We start from the raw sequence: 21,457 nt of genomic DNA, 5'->3' as shown, positions 1-21,457 counted from the left end.
ATAAAGATCAAGCAAATATACTGATGAGTGAATCAGAGAAATAGGACACTTTTCCTTAATCGTGAACTCATCCTCAACAGTTCATACCTGAGGAGTGGCTTTGGGAAGTATTTGTGTATTTCTAAAATCCAATCCAAGCTGCATTCCAGCTTGGGGGCATATCATTGTTGGTAGCATTTGTCATCAACCCTTACCCTTCCAGAACAAATACTTGCACTGTACTTGATTGACTGTTACTGTGCCCATTGTAGCTTCAGCTGGACTTGGCCATATGGTAGTAGTTGTTTTAGTGCTTTACTGGCACTTCTGTGAACATTTTGATGATTGCAGGGAGGTATTAGTGAATGTGGAGAGGGTTTTCTTCGTGTTGGCATGTATGTGACTCTTAGTGAAACTGGAATAAAGTATTTGGTTGAGGTGCATTTTGGTCACTTAAACCACACAAACCACAGGGAACAAAGCTGAACCTCCTGTAAAATTCCCTTGAGTTTAGTGAGAATAAAAGTGGGAGAAGGTTTTAAAACCTGCTTGAATCTCTATTCTATAAGAAAGATTTGTGAATAAGCTCTCTTGATCCTCTGTCTGTTTAAATTAGGAATACATTTCTTCTCATACTCTGTCCTTTTTCTGTCCCCTCCTATTCTGTGTATTTATTAGGTTCAGATCTTACTCACTGCCTTTGTTGTTCTTTATATGTGCTTTAGCTTAGCTGACATGCAGTCCTTGATGACAGATGTCATTGTGGCAGGTCTCAGTAACATATTCTCCATCAAAGCTCTGTACTGCCCCAGCCTGGCTGAGTTTGCTGCTGTTCATCCTCATGTTGCTCCTGTCTCTTTGCCCTGTCAGTGTCAGGCTTTGTTTCATGTTTGCAATGGTCTTGCTTTGACACTTTTTAGCACTCTTTTCAAGCCCCATTTCTCTTGGTTGGCCTTCCAAGGAGCAATCCGCTAGATATTGTGTCCTGAGCAGGTGCAAGTGTTGGACTGTCAGTTCTTTAGTGTCCTGCACATTCCTTTGGATAGGGACTTTGCCCTCACTTCACCGTTTGAGATGTCACGTAGCTCCCTGTGAGTACTGCTGAGGTGGAAAGAAAATTGTAAGCAAATTACTGCAATTGACTTTGAAGTATGAGAATGTGACATGTGAGTGTGGAGTACTTAGCTGACCAGAAGCTGATCTAGTCTCTTTCTCTTTTTCCTTAGGTTAACTGTAATGGCTTCACAATTGAAGATGAAGAACTCTCTCATTTGGGATCAGCCATATTTCCTGAGTAGGTTGATTTTAATACTTTTAAGAATAAAATTAACTTATTTAAAAACAAATAAAAGTTCTTGCACATGTATGGAAGTAGATCTCAACACCTAGTTTGTCTTGTTTTAAATATCTTTAGCTAATAAAATGTGGCCAATGATTTGCAGCAGTTTTTCTTAAAAATCTGGTAATTTTGGTAAAATTGCACTTGTAATTTGTTTTGAAGCTTGGATTGTGAGCTATATGCAGGTTGATAGGAAACAATTACTTACTTTGCTAGCAGGTTCTGGACAGGGACATCATGTAATGATCAAAGAAAAATAAAAAGGATTGCAGGTGACTTGCTCTATTCACAACTTTCTGTTCTGGCTGGGTGTAATCCTTCACCTGGTGTTCTCTGAACAACATCCCTTCTACCTTTGTTCCTTGGCAAACAGTAAATCCCTTTCATAACTTCTTTCAGCCTCCTCAGATGTTTTAAAAACTGCAATGCTTTGTGTTGCTATGATAGTGGAAAAAATATGTACAAGCTTCCTAGCTTTACAAATATATTGCAGATGTTAAGTGTTAACTGCAGTTTGTGGACAGGGGAGCACAGCTCTCTCTAAGACTGAGAACATTTCTTCCATTGAAGTCTGTCCTTCCCACTTAATGTTGTAGCAAAGGAGGATGTTTTCTGCCCCTGTTCTTTGCAAACCCCGTACTGAAAGTATTATCACTGTCTGCTTAGGTTGACTTCCCTGTGAAGCGTAGATTACTAGTAGCTTATCTATGTCAAAGTAATCTGAAACTTAAGATGCCCAATTAAAGCAGGACGTGATTTTGCTAAGTGCTGCATACACAGTGTAGTAGATGGTCCTTGCTTCACAGACTCTCCTTCTTCAGGCAGGTCTGTCTGAAGTCCATATCCCTGATCTACAGATTGGAGATTAAGGCCTTGAAATGCCCAGGATCAGAGTCATGGTGGAGAGATGAGAGTATTAAACCAGGATGTTCTGGAAACATGTCCAACACTATCCTTTCTTTGTGAATGCTCAGCATACAAGAGCCAGATCTTTCCTACTTAACAGTTATGCCTGTGAGCTAGAAAGACTGAAGAGACAATTACTATTTTGCTAGATTAGAAGAAAGAGAATTAAAATTACACATTTTATCTCAAATAAGCAGCAAATTGCACTTTCTCCAAGCTTGGTAGTAAGGGGGAGTACTTTTCTCTAGCAGTCCAAGTTTTTGTCTAAGTTGTGTGCATGTATAACAAGACAGAGGTCTCTTCCCTCCTGCTTCAAATGTGGAGGCTGTTCACGTTTGCACAGAAGCCAGATAAAATTTTAATGCCTATCTTAAGTTGTGATGCAGCAAATGACTTTTGTTTTCCTGTATTTGCTTGTTTCCTTTAGGTTAAATATGTTTCTATTTCTTTCTCCTCTGAGGAAAATAGTCTGTCTGTCATAGGTACCTAAATAGGATGTTGATAGTTAAGCTATATGAACACCCCTGTCAGCTGTCCTGTAGCACTATAAGAATGGGAAAATAATAACTTGCCTAGTCCTGCAATAACAGGATTTGTTGAGTCACCATCCCTGAAGGTATTTAAAAGACGTGTAGATGTGGTGCTTAGGGACGTGGTTTAGTGATGGACTTGGCAGTGCTCGGTTAGCGTTGGACTTGATGATCTTAAAGGTCTTCTCCAACCTAAATGATTCTATGATTAGCACAGCCATTCTCCATATCATTAGAATAAATAATAGTACAACACATTTTCCCAAGGTTACCTTCATGTTAAGCCTCAGAATAAAAACAGCTTACAAAGAGAGACTGACTCAGTCTTTCAGACTTACTTGTTTTGTGAAGTGGTGCTTAACTTTTTGCCTGTTGCTTTTGGTGGTGGGGGGGAAAGCCTTTTACTTTTCTACTTTTACAGTGTTGCATTGATGAACCATAGCTGTTGCCCAAATGTGATTGTAACTTACAAGGGGACCTTGGCTGAAGTCAGAGCTGTTAAAGAGATCGAGCCTGGAGAAGAGGTAAATGCACTGTGTTTGAATGTACTCTATGCATGCATCCTAAAAGTAGGATCCATTCTGCTTTTCAGGATTCACTTCAATTAGATGACAATTGAATAATAGGGAGGAAGGATCTCTTGTTTCTCAGAGAAGTGTAAGATGTTGCTTTGGAAAAGTTGGGGTGGCTCTGGAGGACTGAAGTGATTTTTGGAAGCAGTATCCTATTTCGTGCTAAAACAAGCGAAGGGCACCTGCAGCAGTTGCTGCATATCTGCCAGCCTCTGTCTCAGTTTACCCATCTGTAAAATGAGGCTGAGTTTACTGATGTTTGGCTGGTGCTTTGAAATTCCAAGATCAAAGCAAATTATTACTGCTATAATAGTAATGTATTGAAATTGAAGCCAGAATAAACAAGGTAAACGGGTACAGATAAGTCCTCTGACTTCTGTTTGGACAGAGCATCCACAAAACATGGGACTCAGTCATATCACCTCAGTGGCGCTTGCTGGGAAGTCACAGAAGAACAAGAGTGAGGTTTTTAGGTGAAGTGAAGCTGAACAGTGATGGATAAAATTCTGTGAAATTGAGGAAGGCTCTGGGTTTATCTTGAAACTTTCTCAATAAAATAATGAACTTGGCAGGGAGCCTTCAGCAGCAGAGCTGCTTTGTGCTTTAAAAAAATAAGAAAAAAGATGTTAAAGTTGAGGAAGATGTCCAAATATCTGCAGGGGATGAAGGTACGGACATTCTCTCTGGGCATGGAGTTTGCATAGAGTTCTAGTGGCTCATTTGTTAATGTTGGTTTAGCAGGGAAGGTTAATGCTGATCAAAATAAGTCCAGATTTGATTTTGATAACTCCTACCACTTTCTGAAGCATGTGATACCAGTTTTGAAGAAGGGGAGAGGTTATTTTTGTGGATTATAGCTGTTCACCATTGTGAACAAAGTAAGTTTAGTTGCTGGAGCCAAGGGTGAATGACTCAGGTGAGCAACTTCTTTTTATGCCATTTACAAACGATGATTTGTCTGTGATGTTAGCGGTCACTGCAAATGCATTGTGGTAATGGACAAGGACTCATCCTGGGTTTGGAATTTTACTGCGGGATCCTGGACGTTTTCAGCATTTTTGGGGAGGGCTTACTGTGAGAGGTAGAGATGTGGAGTATTTACCTTGCTTGGCATCTTCTCTTTTGATTGTGTTGTGTCTTAGAAGCTGCATCGGTTCTCCATGACCTTATGGCTTTTGTGCATTTGCCTTTCTGATGCTTAAGAATTTTATAAAGGTGAGCCCATGGTTTTGCTTGGGCTCTGTGTGGTTTTATGGCCTGTGTCTCCATCTTCAGGTTCAATGTAGCCATTGCATCGCAACATTTTTAAAGGTTTTGCTCTAAATGCGGTTGTGGCATTTTGCATGCTTTGAAAATATGGAAGGGAGGAGAGGAGTGTGAGGGAAAGTGTGAGATCACACAGAGTAAGAAGAACATGTACTGTATGAGGTTATATGTACCTTTTACTTTAAAGAAGAAAGAAACCTTAATTATAAAGACTGAGCAAAACATTTCAAATAACTATAAATGAGGAAATGGAACTAAAGCTGTTCCTTGTTCTCCAAAATTGTCAGCTGCGCTGTGTATATGACATGTTTCTTAGGCGAGATGTCAGTTTAAAAACAGAGCATTAAAGCTAGTTGCAGGGGTTCTTTTCTGAAGACCATTGAAGTAGAGGAAAACTTAAGAATAGTGTATGTGAAGGGCCTTTAAAATGTTCAAAAGCAGGTTTTCTTTGCTTTAAAATATTGCTGCTGAAGTAAATCTGATATTCATTCTCCTAGAACTGGAGCACTGGGCCTCTTTTCTTCTCAGAGATCTAAAGGTCTTGTTCTAAGTAAAGCTACTAGTGACTGCTGTTGCCCCAATTTTTGTAGGTTTTCAGAAAGAAAAATCTGAGATTCCAGCCTCCAAAAAACCAGGCCACTGTAATTTATCCTAGGCTGGATATGTGAAATCGTTATTTTACTTCTGAAAAGTAGGCATCTCTTTGTACTCTGACAGGAGCCTGAGATTTATGCTGTAATAGTTTCCTTATCCACACCTGAATCTTGCTGTCCTGGGTTTAAGCCAGTCTAATATTTGAGGGAAATTCCATAACGAATAGGAAAGGAAACACTCCTCTGTCAGATTGCTTTCACAAATGGCAACTCCTGATGCTGCCGAGAGGCTTGGAATGTGAAGGAACAGGCAGGTGATGTGGCTGCAGGGATCCACAAGCTGCATGAATATGTAGTCGTCATACTACATATACCAGAACTATTAGTGATAAATATGTATAGTTACACTGTTTTTCACGGACTGCTGTGTTTTTAACCATGTAGGTTTTTACCAGCTATATTGACCTGTTGTATCCCACGGAAGACAGAAATGACCGGTTAAGAGACTCATATTTCTTCAATTGTGATTGCAGGGAGTGCATTACAAAAGAAAAGGTAATAAAATTGGTGTGAAATATGCTCCTGACTGTCAAGGCACTTATGTCCTTAATTGTAATTAAACCAGATAGAATATTACATTTTGGAAAGTAAGATAATTTGTTTTTCTGCCTAAAAGACTTTCTGATACTCATTCTTTCCACTGTAATCATGACACATCAGGAAATTTCCTGGTAGAGGCCTATTTAAAGTTGAGCTACAAAACAAAGATGAAAACTTTGTTAAAAGTAGGTAATTATACTGTGTCTATGCTACCTGGCCAAAAGAATTCAGCTCAGAACTTTTTTTTGTAACTGCATGTTTTCTACGAACTCCCAGTGAGTGAATCTTGCTTGGGGCATTTCTGGGGTCCTATTCTGGGATAAGAATCCTGCTGCAGTTCCCAGTTGGGACATCTTGGTCAATTCTATGTAGTGTTGTATGATGTTGCTGGATGGTTTGGAGACCCAGCAGAATCTGCAAAATGGGCTTTCCTGCAATGGCATCGTATGAGTCTTCTCACGGACAGGGTGGTCCTGGGTCACAGCCTCTTGTGATGTGCAGGCCAGATTTGTGTTCATTAGACATCGCCTGGTGCCCTTCAAAGGACAGAGGCAGACATCCAGACAGTGTTCCTTAAAGCAAGGTGTTAGTCATTTTGAAGAAAAGCACTTAAGGATGGGGGGGCGGGAAAGAGGTACCCAAACCCAACAGATACTGAAACAACTGTGCCTGTGCAACCATTTGGACCTCCTTCACTGGAGGTCCTAGGAGGATTGAGCTTTGTGTGGCTCATCTGTCATTCCAGCCAAGATCAGTCTGGCTGGCATAATCTGATCCTTAAGTTCCAGATCATTTTCCCTCCATTTTTACAAAGGTGTCCTTTTAAGAGCTGCTTCCCAAACTGACCAGACAACCATCTTCTCCCTCTAAATGGTGTCATCTTTTGTAACTTTTTTTCCCAAATAGTACCCAGTATTCTTGATTGAGGCCATTCTGTTGATACCATAGTTGTGTTTTTCCCCACAGTTACCTTGATAAGTTTGCCACTGAGTTTAACGAAGCCAGGATTTCATGTGTGATTTCCAACAACATGCTACCTGTCACTCAGCCTCCTTCAGCTCTGGAAGCCCTCTCAGACCCCATATAGCCCTCTCAGCTGGCAGATGAAATAATAAAGGAAAAAGAAATCTAACAACAATGGGAGGCTTAAACAGCAAAAGATTGTCTCCAGATTGCAGCTGACTCTTCATGAAGTAGTAAGTTAGATAGAAAGATAAGAGTAAGTGGAGCTGTCCAGCAGAAATAACAAAATATGTGGAAATGTGGTTTTGTCTGTAGATATGAAGGATCCTTTTCTGTATTTAATATCATCTTGTTTTCCACTGAGCTATCACTTGGTGTTAGGCCCAAGGTATTTGGGCTTTTCTAGCCTTAAAACTAAATAGTTTAATCCCTAATCTCTCGGAAGCAGTGAAATTTCCTATGTAAAACTGCTTTCATCACAAAATTGAAAAGCTTTTGGATCTTTCAAAAGAAAGGGACTTCATGGAAGTAGAGAATGGCAGATGAACTGGAAGACGCAGAGGATTCTAGGATTCCCAGCCAAGGCTTTGAAGAAAAATTGCAGGTGCACATTCTACCTTTGTTTTTACATTCTTTGAAGAGCTTAAGTTCCCATCTGTGTCTTTTTATTAGAGTAATTTTGTGTAGCAGGTGCACCTTTATTTGCAGGCCTTGGAACCTGCATTTATAATGTCCATTGTGTTTCCTTCAGGATAAAGAGAAACTGGAAATTCGCAAGCTGAGTGATCCTCCATCAGCAGAGACGGTACGGGACATGATCAAATACGCCAGGAACGTGATTGAGGAATTCAGGCGAGCCAAACACTACAAATATATCCTTTGTCTCACCCTGACTCTACCGGCTTGGTGTGTGACCTAAAAATCTTACCTGCTGGATTGCTTCAGAAGTACCTGCAGGAGAAATACTATGACCATTAGAAGTTAAACTTATCTCTGTGCTCTTTTTGTCTGAAGAGTTGTCCCTGGAGACAAGGGGCAGTTTAACATTGCAGGTGGTGTGGGATTGTGAGATCCTGTGTTTGTTCCTTCCTGTGTGGTTCTCAGTTCCTAAGAGTGCAGCATATGGCTGTCTCCACACAAGCCAGAGACTACAGTGAGCATAGGTGTGTGCTTGAGTTAGTGTACTGTAATATTGCCCCGTTTTGAGAGACTGCATGTGAGGCTGCAGGCATTGCTGATGGTCAGAAGCCTACCTGTTGTAACAGTAGTGCGATGCAGACAAAAATACAAGATTCATTGGGCCAGAAGCAGACCAGGCTATCTCATGCCTGATTCAGTACCCCTTGTGTGGGGAATTTTACTCCCCCGTCTTCTGACACATTGCTGGTATGGTGGTGATTCAGGAAAGCTGCTTTTTTTTTTTGTTGGTTTTTTAGATCTGAAGATTTAGAGATTTAGTTTTGTAGGATATCTGAGTAGGAGGGGGAATAATCTCATAAGCAGAATACCTCTGAGTATAGAATACCTATCAGAGTAGCTGTGGGGTGGTAGCATAGATGCTTTGATGCCATTTGAGAGAAAGGAGGACTTCTGAGAACCATTCTGAACAAGCTAAAGTCAATTCTTCTTTAGCATTACCAGGTAGTTGTCTAATGAGGGGCCATCTATTTATTCGGTTCCTTGACTTCTTCATACCTCCTAGTGAATTACTGGAGATCTGTGAACTCAGCCTGGACAAGATGGGTGCAGTGTTTGAAGACAGTAATGTTTATATGTTACATATGATGTACCAGGCCATGGGTGTCTGTCTTTATGTGCAGGACTGGGAAGGTGCGCTACGTTATGGGCAAAAAATTATCAGACCATACAGGTAAATATGACACACTCTTTTTTCTTTCTTTTTTTTTTTTAAGTGCTCTAATTCAGTAATTGGAATAATTACAACAAGTTTGGGCAGAGATCACTTCTCTCAGTACATATTGTATAAACACACTACCCATGACATCATTACTCAAAAAGGAATGTTTAAAGGCTGGGACAGATTTTGTTACTGTCAAAATGTGGTTTGCAATATATAACAGAAGGTGACTCTGAAATCCTTGCTTTGACTTCTCAAAATAAGTTTGTACCATCTTGGGTACTGTGCTAGTTCTGCTTAGCTAGATAAATACTGGTCTTTTTAATAGCCTAATACTTTACTAAAGCAGAGCTTCAAATTGCATCTGCAGTCAATATTTTGTATAAGGTAATGGAGGCAAAGCCTGCTGTTGCTGTCAACCTCCTGCCCTCTCCCAGTCCTTTCTCTCTGCAGTAGCACAGTGGTCACGGGTGCAGGAGAGCAGGGCCTTGTCCCAGGGTTGGGGCTGAGCAGCAGAGGGAGCTGGAGCCGAGCTCAGCTCCTGCGCTTGGAGCCTGTGGGTGCCCTGATGTCCCTGATCTCCACTGCCCTAGAGCTGGAGGCGTGGGAGAATGGGCAGGCTGAAACCCCGTGTGGGGCAAGGCGGCACGCAGCCTCTGCAGGAAGAGATCAATACTCTCCCCGATAAATTTTTCTGTGTTTTTACAGTAGTGATCTTGTTTGTTAGAGCCAGCCAGTTACGTGCTGTATCTGATCCTGCCATGATCCCAAGCAGATTCTCATCTTGAGACATGACTTTCTTGCCAGCTGGGGGGAGCGCAAGTAAAGCTCTCCCTTTGGAGCAGATGCCAACGTAAAGTCACAGATCACTTGGCAGAGAGCAGCGATACAAAGAAGGAGCCAACATTCCCCCCCTGGAGGCTCAGTACTATTTATCTTCCCTGGGACTTGCCCAGCTCCTCTGGCTCCGAGCCTGGCATTCCAGGTCAGCTCTGCTGAACCAGACTCTGCTAGCTCAGTGTGAGCAAGTACAGAATGGCATGTGTGCTGTACGTGCTGCTGAGGGCCCCTCGCTTTCCATTAAAGACCAACTGTTGTGGAATAGGCAGAGTTACTTCTGCGGGTGTAGGGTGGCTCCAAAAACTCATAACAATGCAGTCTCTTTCTGTAGCTGGCTAGATTAAAACTAGTGGCAGAAAGTCATTGCCATCTGACAGCTGTTCAGAGGCATATGGTAGTTTCAGTTCAATTCCCAATTGACAGGCGTCCCCATCCCAGACACAATTGGCACTGACTCTTGGCAGTCATGGCAGAGGGGATGAGCGGTGAATGGGCAGGGGCAATGAGAGGCAGCTTCTTGCCCCCTGAGAGGGGGATAGGGGCTGGGAAAATGCTATGAAACTGCCAGGTGTGATAAAGCTGAATTTCTCTCTTGCAGTAAACATTATCCCTCCTACTCGCTGAATGTTGCCTCCATGTGGCTGAAATTAGGGAGACTGTATATGGCGCTGGAGAACAGAACGGCTGGAGTTAAAGCCCTGAAGAGGGTATTTATTTCCTGGTTTCTTCATTAATAATACCAGTTCAGACATGGGATCATTGAAACACTATGTGCTTCTCTGTCAGTAAGCCTGGCTTGGTAGGAAATGCACCATGTGTTAATATATTTTGTTACTGGATTTTTGGCTCAGGATTTTTCCAAAGACGCAGTATAGGTCTGTTGTCACATACAAAAGGTCTTACCTTTTCACGGTGGACTTCTGCAGCAGCTGGAATGAGCATTATGCTTAAACATTTGCTGTACATTCTTCACTGAGCTAGAGCTGTACTAGCCTAAATGAAGCAGAACTCTAGCTTCTCCTCACTTGCTAGGTAAGGACAGAAAAAACGCTTGGCTCTTATAAACGGCACATAGTGTTTCATTGAAGTCTGTGATTTCTATATCCAAGTTAAACTAGGCATGCTTTTGGTGGTTATTTGTTCTGGAGCCAGTTGATTTTTAAATAGCTGAAGGGAATTCAATGCATCTGGTAATGCTGAAATTGGCAAATACAGCATTTGGTTTTACATTTTTCTTCACCCCTTTTTATTAGTCTGTTCCTTTAGCTTTTTTATTCTTCTATTTTTTTTATTAGTCTGTACCATGTTTCTTGACTTTCTTCCCCTATTGTTGTTGGACAAAAGTTTATTTTAGTTTCTTAAGCATCGGTGACTACTGTAGCATATAATGACTTGGTGTGGAATGTGTTGTTTTTTTTTTTTTTTTTTTTTTTTTGGTCTTCCTTTTTAGATGCTGGCACGTTTTTAGCCAGCAATAATAAAAGAGCCATCTAGCCATGGTGAAAGATACTGCAAGAATATATGCTTTAAAATTTAACTGTTACCTGGTTTAAAATTAGCATAGGTTTTCCTTCGCTGTCATGTTAGAGCTTTGACTAAAACTGGGATCTGTGCCAGTAGGAACATGGGATGGGGGGTTGGAAACTGTAGGTAGATTTGTTGGCATAGTTAGCTTCCTAACACAAACATTTTCTAATGACTCACTTCCAAAAGCTGCCTACAGGAACTGCCCAAAGTTATCCCAGCCCCTGATGTTTAGGATTTAGTGGAAAAACAAAACCATTGTTCTCTGTCAGTTTGCAAGCAGGTTGTCCAGAAGGCCCTCCTTTCTTCTTTTGGGCAGAAGGGGGAACAGAGTCATTTCTCACTGCTGCTGAGGTGGAACCAGAGGCTCTTGTTGTACTAACTTAACAAATGTAAGAGCATAATTCCATAAAAGTTTCCTAAGGAGAAAATGGCTAAGTGCTCTGATGGCTAGGATGCTGCAATTCCTTGCTGTATCTTAGCACTGTGGTCTTTAAGTATTCTTGGACTTATTCCAAACTTGCTTCTTTCGGTCCTGTCTACTGCTGCCTTTTATTACATCTGTTTGGGGCCATTGCTGTCCTTTTCTCAAATGGAAATCTTGCCTCTACCCCCACTTTGCAATGCAGTGGGGATAGGGGCAGGAAAGTGCAAGTCGGTGGGTTTGGCTGCCTCAAATGTTCACTCTTGGGACCAGAGCAGGCTGCAGGTGAAACGGCAGGGAGTCAGGCACAGCAGTGTCTGTCTGAATCTGACAAGATCTCGCTTTTGCTTCAGTGGTTGCCTAAGCAATTGCTTCCTTTGTAAAGCATTGTTAGCCCCTGGAACTGGTGGAGGGTTTACAGAATCAAGCCTGAAATGCCTTAATGTAACTTCTGCAATAGGCCTGCTCATCAGTCTGACAGCTGAAGGATAAATTGGTAAGAACAGAGCTCTGCCTGATACTGGTTAAGAAGTCCTCTGCCAGAATATTACCCACCCCACTTGCAGTTTTCTGTCCTGGAGCTGGTTGCATTCAAAGTAGTTTTGTCAGGAATATCATTTTGAAAGGTGCTTTGGGATCCTTTAAGATGAAAGATGTATTCTCTGAATGTAAAACCTTTATTACTTAGTTTTGAATTTCATTTTATTTCCTACTGGGTTTATGACTACAAGGGGACAAAAAGTAGCTAGAGATGTCAGACTGTTTCAAACCTCTAAAGAGAGTATTTATAGCCTGGTGTTACATATGAATCAATTGTGTGAATATTTTTTTCTTTTCATAGGCAATTGCTATCATGGAAGTAGCACACGGGAAGGATCATCCATACATTTCAGAGATCAAAAAGGAATTAGAGGACCACTGAGCCTTTGAATCTATGCAATCCTTCAAACCTTTATTTAAAAAGCCTTGCTATGGAAACCTTCAGGAGTGCTTTGAAAAGTGGTAGAGTACGAACACAGTTCTGTCCTATAATTGGAATGACAAACACACTTAGGCCTTGCAAAGTGTTCCTAGCTTCCACACATCTACACTTGCCTTTTTTCTCTCTCTCTCTTTTTTTTTTTTTTTTTTTTTTTTTTTAAGGAAGCATCAGTAGTTTCTTAAAGGTTATGGCTTTTGACAGCTCATGTGCAAAAATCATCATTTTTTTCTTTATGGATTTTCCTGTGTATTTGTGTAAAGTAAATAAAGTGGTCTTGACCCCCTCTTGATTCCGCTTGTACACTTACATGGATGCAATAGTTCTGTGACATCTACTTTTGCCTAAGTTGTTTCATTTAATCTGACAAATTAATTAGCAAAAGATGTACTTTTTTGTTGTGATTTAATATCCAATTCCTCTTTTCACAAATCATTTTTGCTTGCAGTGGTTAGCTGAGAGAAAGGGGAAATAGGGGTGATGAATTTTGTGGATTGTGCAGGAAAGCCAGCACAGGTCCCTCAGCCAGTTAACCTGCTGGCCCATCACTGCTCCTGGCAGGTGGGGACTCATGATGGTAAGGGACCTAGACCTCAGCATGTCTTGTACAGAGAACACTGCCACCTACCTCAGAGCTTGAAGGCTTGCACAAGACATGAACAGTACAACTTCTGGCTTTTTAATCCCTTTTACAAGTTAAGGGGAATTTATTGCAGAGGGGAGCTCATACTTCCTTATAGCCATACCGTTGCCTCTAGTGGATTAAAACTATTCTATTAATATGTTAGCAATTACTTTTAATAGAGGAACAAGAACATTTTCTGAGAAAAAAATCAAGGACTTTTAGCTTTCTTGGAGGGTTTTTTTCCTCCATTTAGATCAATGGTAGGAGGTTACTTGAAGGATGGGGAAGGAAAAGGAGGGAGAGCGTGGCTGTGCGCTTCCAGCACCAAAGTTGAAATATATTGCACAGTAAAACTGCATGACCGTGCCTTACTGGTTTCACAGCTTATAAAGTATGATGAGAGAGAGAACACATCACCATTAAGAACTTCATCATATTTTCTTTCTTGTAAGCACTGCTCTGAAAACTGCTAGAGAACAAGGGTTTGTCAGCTCATTTTGCTGAAAGCTTTCATTGCTCTCTAGCCAGCAGTTGTTGCTGGAGTACATAAAACTGCACCAGACCTTATGATTCCAGAAAGCCCAAGCCTAGGAAGAGGGCACCAGCTGACTATTTTTATCCTAACTTTAGCTTGTCAAGTAAAGTAAACCAAACCCTTGGCCAGGGACATAGCACCTTTATTTCAGAAAGTATGTCCAGAGCCCAGACTATACTTCAGCACTAAAAATCAGATTAGCCTAGCATGAGCACCAGTAGGAGCCTTGCCCCTGTGAAACTTGGATAACTGTTTACAGAAGGTTCCTCAAAGCTCACTGTGGCTCTGGCTGTGCCTATCAGTTTAACATGGGAAACTAAAACAAGCGCAGTAGGTGCAAATACAAAAACCTTAAGTTGGTACAGGAAAGAACACAAGCATAGTTTTCCTTGAAAAAAAATGGTTTATTGTATAGTGCGAATATGAAGGACAGCCTTACCAAAAAACCTTAGTGACTGAAGACATTCTCATATTTGCAAAAGCATATAAGAAACTATTTACACAAAGGCAGTGAAAGGGGTAAAAAATTATTGCTGTCAATTAATGCTGAATAGAACTTTTTATAAAGAGAAAGAAAAGAAACAGTGCAAAAATACTGTCAAAAGTAATCAGTTCTATACACAAGATAAAACTGACAAGCATAAGCTTATGTACTGATATGAATAATACATTAGAATATAAAATAGCATGCATAGATTTTTTTTTAAAGGCTTTCAATAGCATAGAATAGTTCTGCCATTCAGCCCTAACAGGAGGGAGTGAGGGGCGGGAAGGGCATATAACTGATGTCTCATTTCTCTACAAAATGTGTACATACAATGAGGTTGTGAGATTCAGATCACTGTTCTGTGCTAAACTGTCATGTACAGAATTACAGAGCAAATAAAACAGGAAGCATCAAAATACTGAAGTAAAACAGGACAGTAAAATCCAGTGACATAAAACTTACTTAAACATGTTATTTCATTTAACACCTGTCCCACACAATTATATATGGGAATATTACAGTCATCTGCATGTGTAAACTTTTTTCCTTTGTAAAATAGCCAAAGAAAGGTACTTTACTAATGAGAAAAACATATTTTCCATATGGAGCAATCTCAACAGGATAAACATCTTATTAACAGTGTTTCTGGCACTGAAGAATTGTTTTCTTTTAAAGACCAACTAGCAGCAAGAAAATACTTTTATTTAACATACACAAAAAGGAAGTTCTTATAGATGTAATGTATAATTAAGTTGTGGAACTCAGCAACACTGGACATTGCAAAGGCCAGAGGAATAAATGGGTTCTAAAGAAAAGATAATGCGATTCATGGAAGATGGATCCATCAGTAGTTATTAAGCACAGTGAGCAGGATAGAACTTTTGCCTCAGGAAGGCTCTAAAGGACTGGGTGCCAGGTGCGCTAGAGGGGCTGAGCACCCTCTTCTAGATGCATTCATACTTCTTCCTTGAGTGTCAACTACCAGCCCCTGTCCAAGACAGGGTGTGACCTCCAACCTGCCATGGAACTAATTTGTGGGAAGTCTTCCTCTTCTGCTCCTGCCTGCCTCATCAGGGAAACACTGCCCCTGCAATATCTGGAGCTGCGTGTCCAAAACACTGAGTGATTTAGAAGAGTAAACATATTAAGCACTATATTCATTTCGGGGATCAGCTGAAGTATTAGTCTTTCCCTTGCTGTTAAATAGCACCGGGATTCTTCAGTGAAAGCTGCTATTTTACCGCTGACTTCCAGTTCACCCTCCAAAGGCAAAGTCCTGCTGTTGTAGTGTGTGGGAAGCTCTCGGTGAGGGTGCACATAAAGCACAGGCAACAAAACTTCAAAGAAACACCAACCAAAAAATGGCTGAGAGGAACCAACAGAAGTGTAGTCTAAGATACTCTAAAAACACTCACAAAATTTATTTACTTTAAATATTTATATGAACACCGCTATTTTTGACCTGTGCACTAAAGGTTTTGTTTCGCAATCTAACAATAGTTTATCTATGCTTAAGACCCCCATCTTCTGTTGTTTGTCCAACAACCCAAGCAGCCAGCTGCTCCCTGCCTCACATCACAGCCCCTACATGCCAAGGCTGCGTGCAGCTGCATGTATAACGTCATCCTCCTCTGTGAAGACTCAGATGGCATCTGTAGTTCCCATAGCACCAGATTCTACAAGAAAACCTCTCTAGAAGGCTAAGAACAAGCTGGAGAAAATTGCCTTTGGGATTTTGGACTTGCAGCCTTTCTCTTGTTGGCATTAAAACCCATCTCCCAACTCCATGTGACTTGGACTATACATCAGCAGATTTATATCCATTTTTGTAGAGAGGTGGCCAAATGATGTTTTCATGCAGTGCTTCCCTTTCAAGGTTAGTTCTGGTATTTGCTCCCTCAATATGATGCATCCTTTAGTTCATGCAGTGGGTGCCACCCTAGCTCTCTGGCTGTAAAGCATTCTTTTCCACAAAGACAAGCAACAAAATTTAACTCTGACCTCTGTCAGTGATGCACGAGAGCTGCTACAGGAGGAGGTATCAGCCATACCGATGCTTCCACTTTCTGAGCACACAGCTGACAAACTGTTAGCGAGACTGACAACAGCTAATTCAGTTGTCATCTCCTCCCAGGAGACCGGTGGGAAGTCAGCTGTTGAGAATGCAGCACAGTCAGTAGCTGCTGAATTTTCCCCATAGGTCTGTGTGCTATAGCCAAGTATGAGATTGCTCATCAGCATCTATTTTAGAGTTGCTTGTGGGCTACACAGACACAGCAGGTATTGGATCAAAAAATAAAGTATTTGCTTAAAATGACCATCTCTATTGAAGCACTGAGACTTACTGATTCTTTTCCAACCTATGTTTTGCCACTTGCATTTCTGCCTGTTTAAAAGAAAGTATTTTTAAAAAAAAAGCTCTTGAAATCATGTAAATATTTAATAATATTTGTAGCTGAGGCAACTGATTTAAATAACTGGAACAGAAATGTCCTTCAATATACTTTTTATAAAGGACTGCATTAGCAGTAGGTTGAATAAGCTCCCACAGATGTGTCTCCTGCCAGCTGAAACTAGTTAGGGAAAAGGTATTTCCAGTAAGGCTGAGCTTTAGGGTCCCTATATACCTATACAGGAGAAAGTTTGTGGGAACAAGCTTCATCTTTCCTCAGGTAATCAGAGACAAGAGGTGCCAAAGCAGGCCTGTGGAAGAGCTGAAACAAGTAGGACCTGAGCAGCTGATGTCCACCATCTTCCAAGTGCAGCCCGTGGAAGACAGAAAAGGATGCCCACAGCACTGAACAGTGTCAGAACTCAGCTGTCATCTCTCCCATCCCTGATTGGACAATGTTAGGCATGAAATGCTCAGACCGTAACTTTAATCAAAAATTTGATGCCAGCAACCTCAATACTATCATTGAGGTAAGAGTTTAAAGGGAAAAAAAAAAAAAAAAAAAAAAGGCGTTGAATACAGATGAAGAGTGCACAAAAAGGAAAACCTACACAATGGATTCCCAAGTCAGGCTTACTCATCCACTCCAAGCTCTGTCTTTGAAAGAGTCAGGGAGCATAGGCTAAATGTGCCAGACTGCAACGCGGGCGCCTTGGCAGAAGACTGCTTGTGTCAAACTTTTTAAGGTGCAGCTCCATTCATTGACCGTTGATGCATCTTTGTGAGATTTTCCATCCAGACTTCACTCCAAAAGGATGAAACTTGTCTCGTAGAACTTACCCACTGTCATGCTTTGATGTTAAAAAAACCCCATGCAACACAACATACAGCAACTCCAAACTGTTCTCCTTTTCTACTTATGGACTCTGCTGTAAAGTCTGCGGGACAGAAACTAAACAGTACTGTTGCTTTAAGTCTCATGCGTTCGTTTCTGCTATGACTAATAAAATTGGATGCAAAATGCATTTTCCTGTCACTCCCTAAAGGTTAGGAAATACTGCCCAAGCAATTTTGGTCTGATAAAACTACAACAGGTTCCAAGTCAGAAGGTTCAGTTTTTCCCCTACGAAACTGTATCACATTTCAATCATAAAACATCGGCATGCTGAGGTTTGGTTGCAAGCTGGGGTGGAAAGGAACCTCTGAAGACATGCACCAGCCCACTTCACTTATGATATTAGCAGATCTAGTCAAGATAAAATCTAGCAGGAAAAAATACATTGAAGTCAGATGAAAGGAAAAAGTTTAAAATTACCATTCTTTGACAATGAAAGGGGAAAAAGTGAGTCACATTGGCCTCTACCTACCGTACCAGCCACATTAGGAGTTAATTGGAAATGCCTGTTTACTACATGGCCACTTATTTGGCTCATTAATAGGCACTGACTTAATTTGGAAAGGATTTTTGGTGCCATTTTGTAATTAATATTTTTCTAAGACACCTATGATGCATCGTTGCATAAAGAACATTTGCTTAATTCTCTTCCTTCCAAACACAGCTCTTTATGTCCTCTTATGCAATAACTTTCCTGTGCTCACTGTAGAAACAGAAGTATACATTTCGGCCAAGAAAAGCTGAATAATAAGACATAGGAAGAGATTCTTTTCCCTCCTGAGCTTCTACTTCTCACATCCAAGTGGAGCAATGGGACTTGACAGCTCTGAGTTCAAACTTAATTCATCATTAGGAAATTATTCAAAAAGTTATAACAAGATAACTAATTTAATACAATTTGCTTCAAGGTTTATTCCTTGGCTTGTTTCCCAGATATAAAGCATCTCTGTGCAATTATCATGCAGATGCTGCTGAAAAGACTTTAAATGGTTGCTGCTAATTTAACAAGAGATATGTTGGCATTGGCAGAAGAAATTAGAGGAAAGCTGAAGTTGACTGAAAACTCAACTGATCCCTAAAAGGAACATAGTCAAGATATCACAGCTAAATAACTCACCATTTATTGGTAGCTAGAAGTCTCCACCAGAATCCTCGTCGCCTTGTTAGGCCTGTATTGCTAATTACCAAAGCAACACAGCGCAGTTTTAAATACATTTAAGAAACATTCCAGTACAGAGCCTTAGCTTAAGCTCCCACTGATTTTAGGGAAAGGTAGGTGTGTAGGTCCCTTTAATGCAGAAGTTGAGAGTGCTTGTAGGCTTCGGCCTTTGTACACTGACCAGGGGTTCGGAAGTGGAGATGCAACGGAAAAGGAATGGTGGGACTAAAAGATTAAATTTATCTGGGAAAGGGATACCAAGAAAGATAATTTCACCACGACAGAGTAACTGTGTTGCATCACGTGCCCCAAGAGGCTGCGAAATCTCCACCCTTGGAGATTTCTGAAACTGGATGTGACCGTGGAGTGAGCAGGGCTGGGACCAGAGACCTCCAAGGCTCCTCTCCAGCCTGATCCATTCTCTAGCGATCCGACAGGACTGCCGAGTGGAAGCAGCGTGGGACTGCCCGCAGGAGGGTGGCAGTGTGCAGAAACAGGAAAGAGGAGTCAGCGTGAGGACGGGAGCAACCTCAGTGCAGGAACTTTCCATCTCTTACACCAGAAATAACAGTGCAGGAGTCACACCACAACTTGCTAAAGCTTTTTTTTTTTTTTTTTAATTTTTTTAAAAGAGCAGTTACTATCACTTCTAAATAACTAAGTAAATGCTGCAGTGTGTGCACAGTAAGGTAATTCATAATGCGATTCACTCCAGTGAAATAAACAGTTTGGAGAACGGGATATGCACAAAGTTGTGCAAAACAGCTAGCCAATGCTGAGGGACAGAGGATGAGGAAGAGAGAGGAGGACAGGTCTAACTGCTGAGATACTTAGAGGACATGTGGATTTTTTTCTTAGCTCTGTCATAGATTTCATTGCTGGCCTAGGGTGAGCCAGCTAAGAATCTGTGCCCTAATTCCCTAGTTATGCAGTGGAGGAGGTTTGTTTCCCTTTTCTGTTTTGATTGTAAACTTCAAGCAAGGACTATTTCTCCTTTATGTATTTATACAACATCCTCCCGATCCTAACTGGAATCCCCGAACACTACCAGGATAAAATAGTAATAATAAATAGGAGGCAAAATCAGAAGTGACCAGACAGAGAAGAGGGATGATCTGTGCAATTTAATACAAAAAACACCCTAACAAAGTAAGGTTTGCCGATACCAAAAGGAAGACTGCTCCATATGTTCGTAAACCATAAGACAGTGATGGGGGAAGAATCAAGGCAGACTCTGAGCTACAGCTCTCAAGGGCCACTATTTGAAGATCTCAGAAATGGAGGAAAGACCATATTGATCATTCTGACAAAGTTCAAAGGAGTAGAAATAAAATGATTACGGTGCTGAAGACAATAGTTCACATGTGAAACTAAGGCAACCGGAGATGCCTAACTTAAATGAGATTCCTTTTCTACAGGAGGTGAGCCTCAAGGCAATAAAACTTTCAGTGTAATCCATGAGAAGGTGCTTGATTTAAGTTTTTTTCAGCTGCATTTAGTTGAAATTCCTCTGCTGTTCAACCCACCCCAGTTACCGGAAAGACCCATTCACTGACTTCGGCCTGCTCTGGGTCACTGCACTTCACCCTGCGCTCCTTCAACTCTTATGAATCCCTTCAAGGATGGCAGACAGTAGCAAAGGCCTCATTTAAAAGATCCAATATTGCCTTTTTCAAGGACTAATCTAAAGCTGTAATTCTTGTGGAATTTGAACCGTTTAGCACCCAAAACTCTCCGCCCTCACAACGTCCTGTGTTTGAGCCCTCTGTAACGTGCCCTGCTGCAGGTGCAGAGGCTCAGGTCTCCCTGCTCCAGGACTGTGTTCCCTCAGCTCCTGCTCGTACAGAGCTGTAGCTGACATCTAGCAGGTCTTGTTTTTACCATGGAAACCACATGTCTGGGTCCAAAATGTTCTTATGTGAGAAAAAGCCCACTGCCAACTTCAGAAGCTGTGTAGCAAAATAAAAGCCAGTAAACTACCTTTACAAAGGATTGCTTTCCTTATGGACACGTTACAATGCAGACCAGTCATGTCAAATGTGGTTCAATTTGAAGGTCACTATAAGTTTTACAAGTTATTAAAGTAATTCACAAGTTATTCCAAGAAAAAATAAATTATATCTTGTATAAAATAATCCATGGGAAACTCTAGTAAAGAACAATCATTCCTTACTTTCAAGACAACTGTAAAAAGTGCAATATATGCACACAGTGTTGTCAAGGCAGTTCCCCTTGTTCATCTGTAAGGTTCGGCCAGATCCACAAAGCTGAGTCTGGGATGTTTGAAAAGGTTAAATAAGTCTGGAGTTTTGCAGGAACTGGATGAGCACTTGGTAGACAAACTTGTACTGGGCTATGGTCTGGATCATGAACATTCTCTGCTCCCGCAGGTGTCTCAGCATCACAGGAACATCCACTTTCTGTAAAGTAAAGGAAAAAAAAAAGCATAAGGATGTAGGTTCATTAAATTGAACAATCATTGTCTCAAATATCAGTTATCTGACACAGGGAACTATTGTAGTTATATAATGTAATGAATTATAACCAACTGTAGTGAAACACAACAATTTTTTCTCCACCCACTTTCATTTCAAGGAGTACTACAGTAGTATATACAGGTTACTGTGCATCCAATGCTTTCCCCACTAAAGCTTACAGGAATTTCTGGATGGATGTAAATGGGCAGATGACCGAAACTTGTCTTTCAGTTGTGTACCACTGATTACCTCTCAGCAGATCATCAGCTGAACACGTAATAAAGGACTTCTTCTCTTTGGAGTTTTTTCTGCTTCAACATACATATTTTTTATCTTAGTAAAATAAACCCAATATATCATATTATTTCAGGTTAAAGGCTAGATTATAGCAGGAAGGTCTAGTACAAAACTTAAACAGCCAAGATTATATAGCTCAGTTCAGACTGTACCACTGAGTGCATCAACAGGCCCTGTGGCCACTTGCATACTGAGCTCTGATCCGTGGTCAAACTTA

At 41.0% G+C, this 21,457-nt stretch overlaps 2 protein-coding genes across 5 annotated transcripts in view; one reads left to right on the top strand and one right to left on the bottom strand.

Moving 5' to 3' along the window:
- The window catches only part of SMYD2 (SET and MYND domain containing 2), a 30,595-nt gene extending 17,930 nt beyond the window's left edge, over positions 1-12,665 (top strand). For all 3 annotated transcript variants that reach the window (XM_030034930.2, XM_030034932.1, XM_030034931.1), the window contains 7 exons: positions 1,206-1,273; positions 3,176-3,278; positions 5,630-5,740; positions 7,500-7,620; positions 8,444-8,618; positions 10,045-10,153; positions 12,236-12,665. In XM_030034930.2, the coding sequence (XP_029890790.1) occupies positions 1,206-1,273; positions 3,176-3,278; positions 5,630-5,740; positions 7,500-7,620; positions 8,444-8,618; positions 10,045-10,153; positions 12,236-12,316 (768 nt within the window). In that variant the 3' untranslated portion in view covers positions 12,317-12,665. The remainder of the gene's footprint in view (positions 1-1,205; positions 1,274-3,175; positions 3,279-5,629; positions 5,741-7,499; positions 7,621-8,443; positions 8,619-10,044; positions 10,154-12,235) is intronic.
- A 1,251-nt stretch (positions 12,666-13,916) lies between these two features.
- Positions 13,917-21,457, bottom strand: part of PTPN14 (protein tyrosine phosphatase non-receptor type 14) — a 124,115-nt gene continuing 116,574 nt past the window's right edge. For both annotated transcript variants that reach the window (XM_030034928.2, XM_030034929.2), the window contains exon 19: positions 13,917-20,886. In XM_030034928.2, the coding sequence (XP_029890788.1) occupies positions 20,758-20,886 (129 nt within the window). In that variant the 3' untranslated portion in view covers positions 13,917-20,757. The remainder of the gene's footprint in view (positions 20,887-21,457) is intronic.

Source organism: Aquila chrysaetos, chromosome 13 (genome assembly GCF_900496995.4).
Source record: "Aquila chrysaetos chrysaetos chromosome 13, bAquChr1.4, whole genome shotgun sequence".
NCBI lineage: Eukaryota > Metazoa > Chordata > Aves > Accipitriformes > Accipitridae > Aquila > Aquila chrysaetos.
The sequence above is the reverse complement of the archived record's forward strand: the minus strand, read 5'-3'. Positions and strand labels throughout refer to the sequence as shown.